Here is a 16,272-nt window from a genome sequence, read left to right as displayed (position 1 = left end):
AGACATTAATAATGACATGGTCCATTTTAGTGGCTGCTCTGTGATTTGAAGTGAACCAGTTTCTCTCTTGCCTTCCAAAGACACAGTCATGCTGAAATGAACCTTTATTTCACATTAACCATGAAAATAACTAGATTAATGGCATAGAGAAGAAAAGTGAAAAGTAGTAAATTTCACAAAATACAGGTGCAGGCTTGTTACACTTATAATTGATCATTCTTGCCCTACCAGTCATCCGAATGGTCCCTTAGCCACTTTTTTCTATGAGATAAAATGGGCTTCTTGATCATTGAAAGAAGGAAGTAAATTTTCTTGGGTTAGAATAAATAAATCCCATATGATTGTTAATTTTAAGACTTGAATGTATAAAAACAAGAAATGTCCAATCACATATAGGTCTCAGTTCAACAAAGGACTTAAGAACATAAGTCCATCCCTGCTCAGCAAAGCACATAAGTATGTGATTTATAATAAGTCCCTTTGACTTAAATTGGACTTAAGCACATGCTTAAGTGTTAGCACAATATGGGATCTTCTATAATGGATGATGTTGTGTATGGAAGGTATCCTATGTTCTTTTTAACAAATAGACTGTGATGTTCTCATAGATGTGAATGCTCCACCACTGTTTTGCCTAACCATATATGTGTCTGTGGGCAAATAAATATGTTCCCATTGATACTGAATATTTTTAAGTTATGGGTTTAACATTAAATCACTTAAAAATCCAGGGGTTAGATGTAAACTGGCTTGGCTTCATTTACACCAGCTGAGGAGTTGGCTCTATAACTCCTTTCCAAATAAAAAATCCACCAAGACTTTCTTTTAATTAGAGTTTGGCAAAACAACATCTAATTTCTCAAACTGTTCCAATTCTTCATCCTGCATTAGAATGAAAAAAATCAACAGTTCCAAATTTTAAAGGGACACTAGCCCAAACCCTCAAAGGTATTTAGGTTCCTACCTTCCACCAATTCCCATGGGAGTTAGGCACCTAAATACTTTTGAGGATCTGGGCCGCTGTCAAAGTTATTAGGCCAAAACATGTGGCCCACGGCTTATTTTCATTTTTATTCACAAAGATGAGTGTGCGTGCTTGCGTGTCCTATCACACCAAAACATCGTAGCCTGAAACTGTTGTTGCCACATACAACCCTGGTGAGTAGAGCAATAACCTGTGGTGTGCATGATATATCACAGCCATGTTATCATCTGATAACCAATGTTACTGGCGTACATTACACAGAAAGAGAGGTTTGCTCTTTACAGAGGGTGCAGGCTAAGGGGGTGTTTCACTGGGGTTTCTGTTTCCCTTGGTGGTTCTCTGGTACCATAATAGTGCTTTTTCATGATGATGTTTTCCTAATGAAACTATCTCTCTTCATGTCGTGTAGAGATGAGGGCAAATAAAGAGCCATGAAGCTTTAGAATGGCTGAGCAAAAGTTTCCCCCCATCTAATAAAAGTTGAAACCAAGTACAACACACAGTCATTTCCTGAGATGTCAAGTTGTACTGAGGCTGCAGGCCACATGGCCCAGAGAAGTACAGCTCTGGCATTGACGTGGTGGCATGTTGGCACTCAGCTATTCTGGGAGGATGCCCTGGTCCCAGGTTACTGTAAGCATGTCACCTACGCAGTGCTGGACTTGACAGGGTCACATTCTAGCAACAGCAGTGGTCTGACATTCAGCTGAAGGGAAAAAACCGTGGGGCCTCTTTCCTAGCTGTCAGGTACGTTACATGATGTGACTGTTCGGCAGAACAGGAAGGGTAGATGACGCCAAGGGATGGAGAAAGCAGGCACTTTGGCAGAAGACTTCAGGATAAGCAACCCAAGGAAGCCCAGCTATCTTCCTGACACTGTGTTGCCACAGCATCTTGTCATGGCGCATTACAAAGTGATACCGTTCCACTGGCTGAAAACGATTTTGAAATGAGGCCTGTGGTTGGGGGCGACAGTGAGGAATCAGCAGGGAAGCCAGTAAATTGCAGATGTCCATTTAAAGTAAGAGTACATGGAAAGACTGGCACCGCTGACTATTACCAGCACGATATCCAGTGGCACTTCCATTCGCCTCTCCCATCTCCCAGGGGCCCTGTTGGAAATAAGCTATGGAACATGAGGGCCATCTAGTGGTGACTAGAAAAAGCTAAGCCTTAAGTTTCTACTTTAAAAAGTGAAGCCAAGCATAAATTGACAAAAGTCAGAGGTAACAACTTTTGTGACATGATGTTATTGTTGTTCAGAAAGAGACAACACTCGGAGACAGACATGTTCCCTGCACCAGAAGGTTTTGTGGGGTGTTATTGTGAGCCCTGATTTTCACCAGTGTTTTGAGTTGAGTTAGAATAGTAGGTGGCTCAGCTAGGGTGACCAGATGTCCTGATTTTTGGGTCTTTTTCTTATATAGGTTCCTATTATCCGCCACCCCCCACCTGATTTTTCACATTTGCTGTCTGGTCACCCTGTGCTCAACACCTATGAAAATCAGGCCCTGGGCCAGATTCTTAGCTGGGGTAAAACACATGTAGCTTTACTAACTTCATTGGAATGATGCTGATTTACACCAGCTGAGGATCTACACTCCCAATGATACATGTTTATCACATGATTTCCATGGGACACCCTGTTTCCCACATGACATCATGTGCTTTACCGCCATTAAATCACTCACATCCTTTGGACACTTGCTCTGAATGCACCTTTTATACAAAATCTCAGAGCACTTGGGTAAGACTGTCATCCCCATTCTACTGATGGGACAGACTGGGGGATGGAGAAATTAAATGAGCTCAAAAAAACAGCACTCGCCTAGTACCTAGGCCTCATGCTTCTGTCTCTCACTCTGATCACTAGATGATGCTGCCTCTCCGTGCCATGTGTTCAGGTAAAAGGGTATTTTCAGCTCTAATGTACGCTGTTGCATTTCATGGATAATGTGCCTTTTTTTAATTTCCTCCACAGTTTATTTATGATGAAATCGTTTCTTGGTAAGTGTATCCAGCTGTCACTTTCTGATTATGTTGCATGAGCTGAAAAATCAGGGTGGGGAATGCTAAAGTTCTGCAGAGCAATTCAGGCACCAATTTCCTGCTCAGCAGGAAACCCAATTAGCAGGTGGACAGGCATAATTCATTTTCTACGCTCGGGAGGAATGCCCAGGAGAGGTTCATTCAGAGCATCCCCTAATGCAAGGAGGCAGCAGTGTCGGTCTGCAACCCTCTGTCCACCCACACACACTCCCCCAGAGGGCAGTGGTGTCTACGTGGGCAAACTGGCAATACAGCATGGCCCTTAGTCAGAGATCTGCTGCCAGGATGAGGTCAGAGCAACTGGGAAGGGGCAGTGAAAGCCAGAGGAGAAATGCCATGATACATGAGCATTAGAAATGTCTTCCAAAATGTCTTCCCTGAGTTTGTTCAAACAGTTGAACTTTTAAAAAGAAATTAAATGGTAGAAAAGTATCTTTGTAATGGTGTTAAAAATAAAATGACCTGAGATAGCATTAAAGGGACACTGTCCAGTTAAAAATTGTATATTAAAATGAATGCATTTACCTGTGTTATTAATAACACCACAGCTTAGTAAAGGTGAAAATAGAAAAATCTAATTTACTTTCAGCTGTTTACTCTGTTTGCTGCCTGTCTCTCAGATCGGACAGTGACATTAGTCAGTTTAACTTTTTGCTCATAGTCAGTTAAACTTCATTTTCAGGTTTTCTATAATGTTTGGGTTACAAACGTTGCAGGGAGTTGGGGCGGGTTAATTTGTTCCCCCTGGGATGTTTACTTTTAATTTAATTGAGACATTTCCAGTTTTGCAGAGGTTTTTTCTTTTCTTTTCTTTTCTTTTTAAACTAAAATTAAATTTGAGGGCAAATTAGACTTAACTGCTTCCTTTTAATGAAATACGTCAACGGGGAAGCAGAGCGCTGGACTGTCAGAAACAAGGAAAATGAATTAAAATGGTCAGTGTTAAAACTGAGAGATCAAAAAGCCACAGCTCAGCTTAAAAGAAAATGAACGAGTCTTATTGTGGAGATCTGTGGTGATGCTTATGCCTGGGGCTAGTGATTTGTCACAGTAAACTATACAAAATGTAAAGGTCTGGTTAGAGGTGTAGGGGGAAAACTCCATAGTGAGAAGTATCAAAAGCCGTGGGCTGTCTAATTTTAATACTAATGTCCTTCATTCTGTAGTAGAAACTGCAACAAATATCATTTCATAACATTTAAGTAGCAGTTTAAATCATGCAGAGCTGCTTGTCCAGTGCCTGCTGGCTCAGCTGTGTAGCCGCAGCCACAGCATGGAGAGAGAGCTGGAAAGAACTGGTGCTACCTCTTGTTCAGTCTCTTCTCAGCAGCAGTAGCACTCTTAAACCAGCTCTGGGAGCTCAATAGGCCTGATTCGCCATTTGCTTTGCACCATGTGTCAACATTCACCCTGTGCAAAGTGGGCATAAAATATCTCCACCTGCTCCACTGCACCCTTTGCCCCAGACTGCCCTTCCTGAAATGTCCAAGTTGCTTAGTGGTTGCACAACTCCTTTTTTTTTTTTAGTTGATTTCGATTTTTTCGCCAAGCAGGGTCAGAGTAGGAGTTAGAATCCCGGTGCTTTGTGCGCAGCCTACGTCTTCACCCCCTTTCTGGGTAGGCAGTACAACGTCCAGTGGGTTGAACATTTCCATGTGGGTTTACTGAATGACTAAAGCAGGGAGTGCCGTCGGGCACAGGTGACATCTCTCTGCTCTCCTGTGATTTGTCCCTCATCTGCCTTTGTTTGCAGGTGGGAGTCCCTAGTCCTAGTGCTGATGTACTTCATTTACATCCTGATCATGAAGTAAGTCAAATATGCCCTTGGCCTGTTTAAAACACAGGGCTCTGCTTTCAGAGGCTGCAAAGGTAATTCCAGAGCAGTAAGAGACAGAGAAGGGTTTCCATAATGCCATCTAACCCCAGTACTTCCCTAGCTCTAGTGTCTGAGCACCTGGCAATCTCTGATGTATTTATCCTCACAACACCTCTGTGAGGTAGGCCGGTGCTATTATCTTTAGTGTATCAGTGGGGAAACTGAGGCACAGAAAGACCAAGTGACTTGCTCAAGGTCACACAGAAAATATGGGGAGGGTCAGAGAATTAAACCCACGTCTCATGAGTGTCAGGCTAGCTCCCTGACCCCTGAACCATCCATCTTTTGACCAGATTCCTCTGACATGGCTGGCTGGTGTAACAGAATTACAATCTGCATTTGTTTTAGCATCCAGGACACTTTTTACACATTCTGTTTTATGGACTTTCATGTTTGAGGACACAGAGATTGTTTTGCGTGTAACTAAGCTAGAGCTGTCCTATTCCAAGGCTAGATTTCTTTTAAACCACCGGGTCTTCCTTGCCCTCTAGAATGCTATAGTTTGGCCATACATGGTCTGGCTCAAGGAAAGAAGGGCAGCTGGGAAAGCTGCATATAGGGAACAGAGACAACAGGTGTTTGTTTTCTTTGCATAGGTATAATTCCTCCATACATCACTGCTTTGAAAGGAAGACAAAAAATGCTCCAAATATGGTGAACGGATTAGCAAATAACACAGAAATGGACGATAACAGCAATTGTGACGCCACGGTGGTATTACTAAAGAAAGGTAACTGTTCCAGTAAGTCACACTGCTTGTTTGCATCATTCTGAATAATTCTCAGTCACGTTTGCTAGTAATTGAGCGACCTGGGATGGTTCTGTATTGCCAGGGATTGAGATGAAAGGGAATATAGAAGAACTGGCCCGTTTGTAACCCACACCACCAGATGGCAGTGTAGTTACACTGGATGCAGGTCCATTTCCAGTTGTGTGCATCCCATCCTTGGAGAACCCCTTCCCTGAAACGTCTTAGTCTAGGATTCCCTTCACTGGGGCAGTGTGCACAGAGATATGCTCCCAGAGGAGAATGAGAGCGCTTCTGCAAATGACGCAGTTCAGAATTCCATACGGAGCTCGAATTACAGTCATCATCCGGTGAGCACCATAGAAACCAAGCGGAAACGCAGCAGCAGGAAAACAGCTCGAGTTTTTCTGCTACCCCCAGTTAAGGTGAGGAAGTGATCACTCATGCACTTCTTTTCCTGATTTGCAGTTAGGGAGCTATGCATGTGCTCTTGCTACTGCTGGAAACTGGGGTTTTCCTTGTATTAGACAGCTGTTTCTTCCAGCTAACATTACTGCTCTGAATCAAGAATTTCAACTGCTGCTGCTCTTCTCAGTCAGTTCCTCAGCTGGTGTAAACTGGCATTAAGAGCTGCTTTTTTTTTTTTTCCCAACCCTACATTAGAATGGTCTTTTTTCAGTTTAAGCTTATGTCAATATGGAAAAAGACCATTCTAATGTAGGGTTGCCAGGCGTCAAGTTTTTAACCAGAATGCCCAGTCAAAAAGGGACCCTGGCGGCTCCAGTCAGCACTGCTGACTGGGCCATTAAAAGTCTGGTTGGCGGCCCCAGACCGGAACCGCCTCCTGCACCCTAACTCCCTTCAAGAGCACGCATCCCAAACCCTCTACCCCAGGTTGGAACCCCCTCCCACACCCAATCCCCTACCCCAACCCTGAGCCTTCTCCCAGAGCCCGCATCCCCTCCCGTGCCTCAGCCTGAACCCGTTCCTGCACCTAACCCCTGCCCCAGCCCGGAGCCTGCTCCCGCACTCCAAACCCCTCGCCCTCAGTCTGGAGCCCCCTCCTGCACCCTAAACCCCTCATCCCCAGCCCACCCCGAGCCAACACCCCCCCCCACCCAGAGCTGTCACCCATTCCCACACCCCAACCCCCTCCCCCAGCCCAGAGCCCCCTCCTGCACCCTGAATCTCTTATTTCTGGCCACACCCTGGAGCCTGTATCCCCAGCTGGAGTCCTCACCCCTTCCGCACCCCAACGTGAGTGAGGGTGGGGGACAGCGAGCAGTGGAGGGAGTGGGGCTGGAGTGAGTGGGAGCGGGGCCTCAGAGAAGAAGCAGGGCCTCAGGGCAGGGAAGAAGATGGGGCAAGGGTGTTTGGTTTTGGCCAGTTAGAAAGTTGACAACCCTACTCTAATACCAGAATAAGGGGGTCTACAGGGAGAGTTACAGTGGTACAACTATAGTGCTTTAATTCACACCCTACCTTATACTAATTTAATTTTCCTTGTGTAGACAAGCTCTGAAGGTCTTATTTCAGTTTAATTTAAACCTGTTCTCAGCTGATTTAAATTAAACAAAAAAAACCACTAGTTGCACCAGTTTAACAAAATCAATTTAAATTCACGCTGTAGGTTAAACTGGTACCACTTTCTCTTGTAGACGAGGCCTGAATAGTGTCTGGAACCATCCTGATTTGTGTGTCTTAATGACAAAGGGAGGTCTTAGGGCAGAAAACCACTACCTCCTGCCTTGTCTATGTTTAATAGTTTTGACATTTAATTAGTCCCAGCATACTTAAAGCAGCAAAAATACAAGGTGGCTAGTCCCTTTTAAGAGGAGATGGGGCTGAGGCCCCACCTGTGACAGGATCAGCTCACCTCCTCGGGTAGGGAATAGTCCATGAGGAAGTAATGTGGTTGTGTGATTAGCTCAGGCTAGGCCTGGGGACATAAGGGAGGAAAGACAGATTCCTGGCTAGTCTCTGGGGAAGGAAAGTTGTGTGGGAGCCAAACACTCCAGCTAGGGGGAGCTGAGAAAACCATGCAGGACGCTGGCCTGAGAAAGCAAGACTGACTCCTGGAGGGAATTATAAGGGTCTGTTTGATTATAAGCCAGCTCTGGGAAGGAGGGCTGGGGTGCTTCTGGTTCCAGGAGAGAAGGGGAACTGCACCTGGCTCTGGGAAGGAGGGCTGGGGGCTCCTTACTCAAGGAGAGAGGAGAATGAGGGTATGTCTATATGCCACCAAGGCCATGCTGCGGGTCAGTTATTCCAGTGTAGAGCAATGCTTGCCCATCGGGGGCCCTAAGCAAGAATATTTTTGCCTCGCCTCCAAACACACAACACATACTAAAAAAGCAAAGAAGGGGCCCCCTTGAGCTGCTCGGGGCTCTAAGCAATGGCTTAGTCTGCTTATGCCCAGCGCTAGCTCTGCCTGAGAGCCAGAGGCTGGAGCAGAGAGGAGGGAGAAGGCAGGAGGGGCCTTGTGTCTGCTCCAGCTGCTCAGGGAGCAGGATCTTAGCATATGCACAGGGTGCCTCTGGCGGACTCATCACTGAATTTGATCAGCTGGTCGGATCATTAGCTTCCCTGGCTTGGGCTGGGTACTGAGCAGGATGAGACAGTCCCTCAGGGAGGAGGGGCAGGGCCCAGCTGAGGTCTGGACAGAAGAGACTTTATTTTTCAGTGTAGAACCCCAGCAAGGGACTTTTGTCTTCTGTCTTTGGACTGTGTGGCTTTCTTAAGGGACCCTAAACAAAAGGGGAAATTGTGGTATGGTATTGCAGAGCCCCTCCCCGCCTTTCCCTCTGACCCAACATGCACACATACAGGCCATGACGGGGCGCAAAGGAGACAGACGATCCCATTACATACTGGTATGAAAGTGCTTATGCCAATATATTTTATTCTGGTTTGAGGAAGTGAAATAAGCAATACAAGCATATAATTGTACATATGTTGTGGCCTTAACCATGATAGCTCTGTCTGCAGAAAATCACACCCTTACTGACATAGTTAGGCCAGAAAAAAATTAAGCATAGGCCAGGCCTTCGTCATTCAGGTAACCAGCTGACATCAGGATTGCTAACACAAATAAGAGAGTTTCAGTTATGGATTCGTTTACGCACACTTCTTCACAGATAATTCCTTTTTGCATGACATTTCTCATGTCTGGATAGCTTTTTTGTTTTGAAACTTTGTGGTTACTCGGACGAGTCATTTGAGAGAAGAGATGTTTCTTCACTTTTTGAAAATGTTTATCTGGCAATTGGCCACTAGTAGCCAAGAAATGACTGACTTTAAATCTCCAGTGTTGTTTCACACGCTAATCTGCAGTATTAGCTCGCACACCACACTGTTTTTACCAGCTTAGACAGTAAACTCTTTGTGTCAGGAACTGTGTTTTTGTTCTGTATTTGTGTAGTGCCTAGCACTAGGGGGAGCTGTTTCATGACTAGGGCTCTTAGGTGGACAATAATACAAATAATACATAATAAGCTGGAGTGCAATTCTATTGCAAGGGTCTCAGGTTTCTAATCACTTTCTGAGACTCTGCTTTTCTGGCCACACTGAAATAAGAGAGTCCAAAAAGGGTTTCTGTATTTTGAACTGTGAAATCTTTTTGGATCATTTTTATTAATTCCTGAGTTCTGCCCGAAAATCGAAAGCCCCGTGGGCCTGCTACGTTTCTCGCGAGCGCCATTCTTGAAATATAGATATGACAAAAGATTCAAGCAACAGCAGTTCCGCCATTTTGATTTATACTAGGATAAAAATAACATATTTTCCCACTTCAGTAAAAACAAAGCAAAAACACAGGCAAAATGTTTCCTTAATGACTTAAGGCTGAGAATATATTGTTCTTTGTGGCAATATGGATAAAATAACAATAATAATAGTTATTAATTGTGGTCGCCTGTTAGAGCCCCGGTCATGGGCCAGAACCCCATTGTGCTAGGATCTGTGCAAATGCAGAACAAAAAGATGTTCCCTGTCCCAAATTACTTATGGGATGTTGTTGTTTGAGTTCAGACGGATCAGGTTTTGACCTCAACCATGTGGTACAACTAGAGTGAGCTGAAATGCCCCCTGTGTGTGTCCTTTTTTTCTGGCCGCTCAGGATAGGTTCTGCACATTGGGTCAGCAGCAGGCAAGTCGCCATCACAGAACAGCTGTGCCTCACTTGCTGTCAGATTTGCTGCCCCTTTCCAGCAGTAAGTACACTGCCCAAGGATACAAGATCATGCATTGAGCTTGCCCTATTGCACCGCAGATACACAGCAAAAGCTACCTGCCCCAATACATGATGAAATGGTGAGTGAGGATTATATCCTTGTGCACGTAAAGATTATGCTGTTGGAATCAATACAGCCAGTACCACAGGTCTAAGCACCAGATGACATCTACTGCAGTGGGACATCTGCTCTTTGGAGTGTAATCATTGTGTGTAGTAAGTGCTTGATACGTTCTTGAGAGTAGGTTAGATTTTGCAATGAAATACCTCAATGGTGTGCCAAGTGAGAGATTTATTTCAAAATCTGGTTGCTCAAGGACAGAAATGAATGAGAGAAGAGACACTTTTGATGCCAGTGTCTGAAGTCGAGTGTCTCACCCTAGGCCCATGAATCTTTATGGTTCACTGAATTCAACCTTTTGAGAACCATGTAGTGTGGGATGGGAGATAGAGGTCATCTTTCCTGGACTACTCTTGCCAAATGGTTCCTAAGCTCCTGGGGGTAAGGATGTTAAGAGGAAAAGGTCGCTCTCTTATGGTGTGGTGTGCAGAGTGAAAAAAAGATGGAAAACCTGTTGATCTAATGCAAAGTTGACTGTTCAGACTGCTAGCTTTGAAAAGAGGGAGGGTTGTAGAACTCTCTCACTCCAAGAGGGGCCACTGGATCAGCAAGCAAGGTACCTCACCCCTTTCTCTGTTAATTCTCTGCAGGGAATTTCCATCGTAAAGCCTCGGTGATCATGGTGGATGAGCTCCTGTCTGCCTACCCACACCAACTTTCCTTCTCTGAGGCTGGGCTCCGGATAATGATCACCAGCCACTTCCCTCCCAAAACCCGTCTCTCCATGGCCAGTCGCATGTTGATCAATGAGGTACGTGTTACTCCTTGCTTCTCAGCCTGAGTCTGTGTCCATCCTGAACTCATCTACTGCCACAGCTGTCTTCAGACTGAAGGGAGACTGACTGACAAGCATTTCTGTGCTCTGATGGAGTTTCTCATCTCCCTCCCCTGTGTCCAAGTATGCTGCTAAGCCATTCCTTGACACTGTTCCCTGATAAGATACCTGAAGAGAATGCTTTTTCTACACAATGTACCAGATCACACTAAATGGCAGTAGAGTTCCATTTCCCTCTCCATCACCACCTCCAAGGAGAAGATGCTCCCAGACATTGGTCTTATTCTGATCTCACTTACACTGGTTTTATAAACACTGTAATTCCATTGACTTCAGTAGGCTTCAAATTTACACCAGTGTAATTTGGATTAGTATATGACCCGTGCCTTCAGTGTCAGTCTGTTTTAGATTCCGGTATACTCGGTCCTTCATTTGCCGAAATGATAGTATTTATGTCAGATCTGCAGCAGGAGTAGATGTCAAATTTACACCAGTTGAGGATCTGGCTCCATATTTTTTAAAACCTGCTTTAACAAAGTTCTTCAGATCTCTCCTTATTTTTGTTATCATCTCTTTTTCACCAAGACTTTGTAACTCTGTTTCCAGAGGCAAAGGCTGATAAACAGCAGAGCCTACACCAATGGGGAATCAGAAGTGGCTATCAAAATTCCTATCAAGCATGCCTTGGAGAACGGGACAGGCCCCAGCAACTCCGCTGAAAGGGGCGTAAATGGGACCCGAAGAGACGAGGACATGGCTGAGGCTGGAAATGAGACCGAGAATGAGGACAATGAGAACAATGAGAATGATGAGGAAGAGGAGGAAGAGGAGGATGATAATGACGGACCTTACACTCCTTTTGACTTACCCTGTAAGAAGCTCTTGGGCTTTCCTTGTGTTAGTATAACTCTGAAAACACCAAACAGCAGGACAGTTACATTTGAAATTCTAGGAGCTTCTCTGATAACCCCATCGTTCTGACCGTAATGGTTTAATTCCTCGTCATTGATGAAATGGGATTGTGTCCATCCGGTTTAAATAGATAAGGCCCCCTCCCCTCCGAGGGAAGTAACAGTAGAATGGAATGTGACAGAACCCAGCCAGGCTGCTGTAATTGCTGCAGACACCTAAGACTTGTCTGGACTAGGAAAAAAGGTGTGTTCTTGTTTGTGTTATCTAAAACCTGATAACAGCACATGGTGAATGCCTACTGGAGACAAGGCAGTGGTATTATTAACAGATGTTAACAGGTCAATGTAAACACCTTTAAAAACTACACACTGCCTTAACTTCACTAGGATTTTTCCTCATGTTAGGTTAAATCCTAGTGAAGACAAGGCAGTGTGTAGTTTTAACAGGTGATAGCAGGTTAAAAGTATAGGGGAGCTTAGGGACTACATCTACCTCCATACGTTAACACCTGTTTATACTAGTTCACTAACATGAGGGAAGAACAAACCTTTATTCCTAGTGTAGATGCCCCCACGATGAGCTCCATAGTCCATCTGGACTGCACAAACAGTCAGAACCGTTGCATTTTATCATCTCTCTGCACTGGTATAAACAACTACACAAGATGCAGGACATTGGTGAACCAGACATCAGGGCCTAGTTCTGAACTGCACCAAGCCCCCTTTACGCTCCTCTGGCTATATAAAGGGGATTCAAGTGTATGTGAATATAGTTTAATCCTATTTTATGTCCCTGTTTATACTTCAAGAGAAGTGTAAAGGGGCCTCAGTGCAAATGAGCTCTTGGCCTATTATGTTCAACATCCTTAAGTCCTGAGTGTCATTTCCACCACTCTGGCAACGTAGATGGGCCTCAAGTGGGCACATCTGGGGTTTATTTTCCTGTCTTGGTTTCTTGTTCCCCACTTCGACATCTTCCCAGGGCTGCCAACATCCAGTGTCACCTCATGATGCAGTGCTGCCCTGTTCCTGTGCCTTTACCAGCATGCAATAACACTGTGTGGGTGCAAACGTTACATCAGTTCCACTCTTTATCACCCTAGTACTAGGCGTGCCAGCTCGGGATTGGCCCTTTGAAAATTGGGATGAATTCTATAAATCTGTGATGAGTCACAACCCTAGGCGCACACAGACCTGGAGTGCTGCAAATTAACCAGCATACTCTGCCCCTATAAGGGACTGCTCCTGTCAGATCCAGAGTGGTTTCACAGCAAGTCCTTTTCCAGTGCTACTCACCCAGAAAGCCCAGCTGTAGTAAGAGGATGGTGCTTCAGCAGGGGAAAATGAAGGCTCTAAGAATGCTCTCAGGAGGCTCTGTGAGCCAGGGCACTAGATCTGATCCCTCCTTAAAACTCTCTTCTTCCGTGATACCTACAAAATACTTGACAGCAGCTAGGCAGCTGATGTGCTATGACCATGGCCTATCACAGTAATCGGGATCGTCTCAGTCCCCTTGCATCTCCCTGCCCTTTGTCTTATCCTCAGCTTGTATTTTCTTGGGCAAGGACTGCCTCTTTGTTATGTGTTTTTTAGGGGGTTCAGCGGCTCTTGCTGTGAGCACAATACACCTAGTAAATCCTGCTCAGGATTAAAGCAGAGAGGATGGGGCAGAGACGTATGGTTTTCCCCTTTTGTTTTTGGCAGCTGGCAAAATGGAAATCCTGAAGTGGCTGTTTACCTGGCCACTGAGCTTCCTTCTGCACTTCACAGTCCCCAACTGTAACAAGCCCTACTGGGAAAAATGGTTCATGGTCACCTTTGCTTCCTCTACCCTCTGGATTGCAGCCTTATCCTACGTGATGGTGTGGATGGTACGTATTGAACCCAGGGCGGGAAGCTGACTTGGGCTGGGTCCAGAGCCTGTTGAGATCAATGGACATCTCTTTGCATCAGCATCAGTTCCCACAAATACTAAAGCCCCTTTACGTGGTGGGGATCCAACGCTGGCCCCTTTGAAGTCGGGGCAAAACTCCCATTGATGTCACTGGGGCCAGTGTTTTTAATTTGGGAATAAATTCCACTTACACACAATTTAAGGCCATGTTACCTCCAGAATAGTGTAGACGGCCTTAGTGTAAATGAGAATCAGGCTCTTTAATTGCGTTCTCTCTTTCTCTATGGAGTAAACAAGTTTGAATGGCAGGGCTGACAAACGGTACAGCCCAGCCCCTGCACATGATACGCCATGAAACTCAGCCTTTTGCTGCATTACTGCTCTACTCAGTAGGAACTACTTAATCTATTTCTAACTTGTTATTTAAAAGGTGGTTGGGGATCAATAGAATGAACAGAAGCCATCCAAATGTAATTGGCTTATTCTCTGCAATTAGAGTCCTGTGTGCTTGTTCGTTCATTAAGCTGCTGCAGGCTTCATTAGACAATTGGGTAGGTGATAACATCTCTGTAGCCCCAGTTATAATAATGTCAGCAATGCAGCATGGATCATGCTTCCTTTCCAATCCCAGCTGTCTTGAGGAAAAACCAGACAGTTATGGGGTGCAGAGAAGGGTTTGGGGGTACTTGGAATAAAGCCTCTGCACTTGTAACTGAGCATCTGAGCGTTTGACCACTTACTCTGATTTTAGAACTACAGAAATACAGCTAATCTATTTCTAAAGAACTGAACACGCCTTCTTCACTAGAGATCAGAAATTAAAGAAAATCTTCCAGTCCATGCACGGTTAACTCCTGTACTGAATGCAAAATTAAGGTCAGGTTTTTCTCTCAGAGCCAAGCCAAAATCTTGCGAAAGAATTTTTTAAGAAAGCCTTAATTCCCTAAATAGGAATTGGAGAGTGACTAGTCTCCCCCGCCGCCCCCCATGTTAATTTGAGAGGATGAACTGTTTTTAAGAACGAGTACCTGTCCACCTTTCCAAAGCTGGAATACCAGAAGACATGGGATCACTGGATTGCTTGTAACATATGGTTCAAATTTGTTAGACTACATTTTAGAGAGCATGGAAATCAAGTATACCATGAACGTTTTTATGTCACTCCCTGTAGGCAGATTTGACCACAAGTGTAACTTGCATTGATAAGTTCTGTGTTAAGCAAGGGCTTCCAAAGTTCCAAAATGCATAGTGATTCAAACAGCACTAATAGATTGTGAGAACTTGCAGCACCTTAGTGACTAACAAATGTAGCATAAGCTTTCGTGGGCTACAGCCCACTTCATTGGATGCATACCGAAAGATGATTAGCAGTATCTCCTTTGTGTTAAGTTACCTGCACTGACTTGAGGCTATATCCCTGAATACAGTATGCTTATGATACAGTTATCTGTGGTTTCCATGATTATTTAATTCTTACTTGTATTATAGTAATGCCTAATGGCTCTAATTCATAGACCCTAAGTCCAGAAGGGGCCATGATGATCATCTAGTCTGACCTGCACGTCGCAAACCACAGAACCTCACCCACCCACTCCCGTCAGAGCCCCCTAACCTCTGGCTGAGTTAAGGACATCCTCAAATCATGATTTAAAGACTTCAAATGACAGAGGCTGCGTCTACACCAGAAACTTCAAAGCACTGCCGTGGGAGCGCTTTGAAGTGTGAGTGTGGTCACGAATGAGCTCTAGCAGAGAGCTCTCCCAGCGCTCCTGGTAACCAGCCTCCGCAAGGGGAATAGCTCCGAGCCTGTCCACACTAGCGCTTTAAAGCACTCAAACTTGCTGCACGCGGTGGGGGGAGTGATTTTTCACACCCCGAGCCAGCGAGTTAGAGCGCTATAAAATGTAAGTGTAGACAAGCCCAGAGAATCCACCATTTATGCTAGTTTAAACCTGCAAGTGAGCAGTGCCCCATGCTGCAGAGGAAGGCAAAAAACCTAGCGAAGATCAGGCCCCTGTTGTGCTCAGCACCGTACAGACAGTCCCTGCCCCAAGTAGTTTACAGTTCAAATAGTCACAGCAGATAAAGGGCGTAGAGAAATGAAAGGCCTTGTGAGGTGAAGTGGCTTGTCAATGGTCAGTGGCAGAGCGGGAATAGAACTCAGGTTGCCAGATCCTATACCAGTTGCCCTGTCCACTAAACCCCTCCCTCTCTTCATTTTCCCTTTTTAAAAAGTTCTTTTGCATCACCATCAAACTTACATAGAAACTGACCTAGAACATATTGCAATGTAGGGACAAGTTTGACTAGGTTTTAAATGAATTTAAGCCTCTTGACAGTTCCATTTGTTTCCCTAGGTTACGATCATTGGCTACACATTGGGTATTCCAGATGTGATCATGGGTATCACATTCCTGGCAGCTGGAACCAGCGTGCCGGACTGCATGGCTAGCCTTATAGTAGCAAGACAAGGTAGGTTTGCCTCCTATATCAGTAAACATGGATGTGAAAACATCTCCTACATGTCCATTGCCTTTTAAGGAGGTACAGAGGAAGTGTGGATTGCTAACCTCCAAATAAGCTTTCCCGATAAAGGGGATGATATGAAATTGCATCTTCCCTGAGGTATCTAGATGCTATTCTCAGGGGGTCCAAGCTTTTGAAAAAAACAGGCTGGGGCTG

At 44.9% G+C, this 16,272-nt stretch overlaps 1 protein-coding gene across 2 annotated transcripts in view; it reads left to right on the top strand.

Annotated features, from left to right (window-relative positions):
- LOC127049906 (sodium/potassium/calcium exchanger 3-like) overlaps positions 1-16,272 on the top strand; it is a 500,507-nt gene that overhangs the window by 299,545 nt on the left and 184,690 nt on the right. For both annotated transcript variants that reach the window (XM_050951276.1, XM_050951284.1), the window contains exons 8-14: positions 2,967-2,992; positions 4,788-4,841; positions 5,507-5,640; positions 10,601-10,761; positions 11,392-11,656; positions 13,401-13,567; positions 15,948-16,062. In XM_050951276.1, the coding sequence (XP_050807233.1) occupies positions 2,967-2,992; positions 4,788-4,841; positions 5,507-5,640; positions 10,601-10,761; positions 11,392-11,656; positions 13,401-13,567; positions 15,948-16,062 (922 nt within the window). The remainder of the gene's footprint in view (positions 1-2,966; positions 2,993-4,787; positions 4,842-5,506; positions 5,641-10,600; positions 10,762-11,391; positions 11,657-13,400; positions 13,568-15,947; positions 16,063-16,272) is intronic.

The sequence above is a fragment of the Gopherus flavomarginatus genome, chromosome 4, assembly GCF_025201925.1.
Source record: "Gopherus flavomarginatus isolate rGopFla2 chromosome 4, rGopFla2.mat.asm, whole genome shotgun sequence".
NCBI lineage: Eukaryota > Metazoa > Chordata > Testudines > Testudinidae > Gopherus > Gopherus flavomarginatus.
Note: the sequence above shows the minus strand (reverse complement) of the source record. Positions and strands in the feature narration are given on the sequence as shown.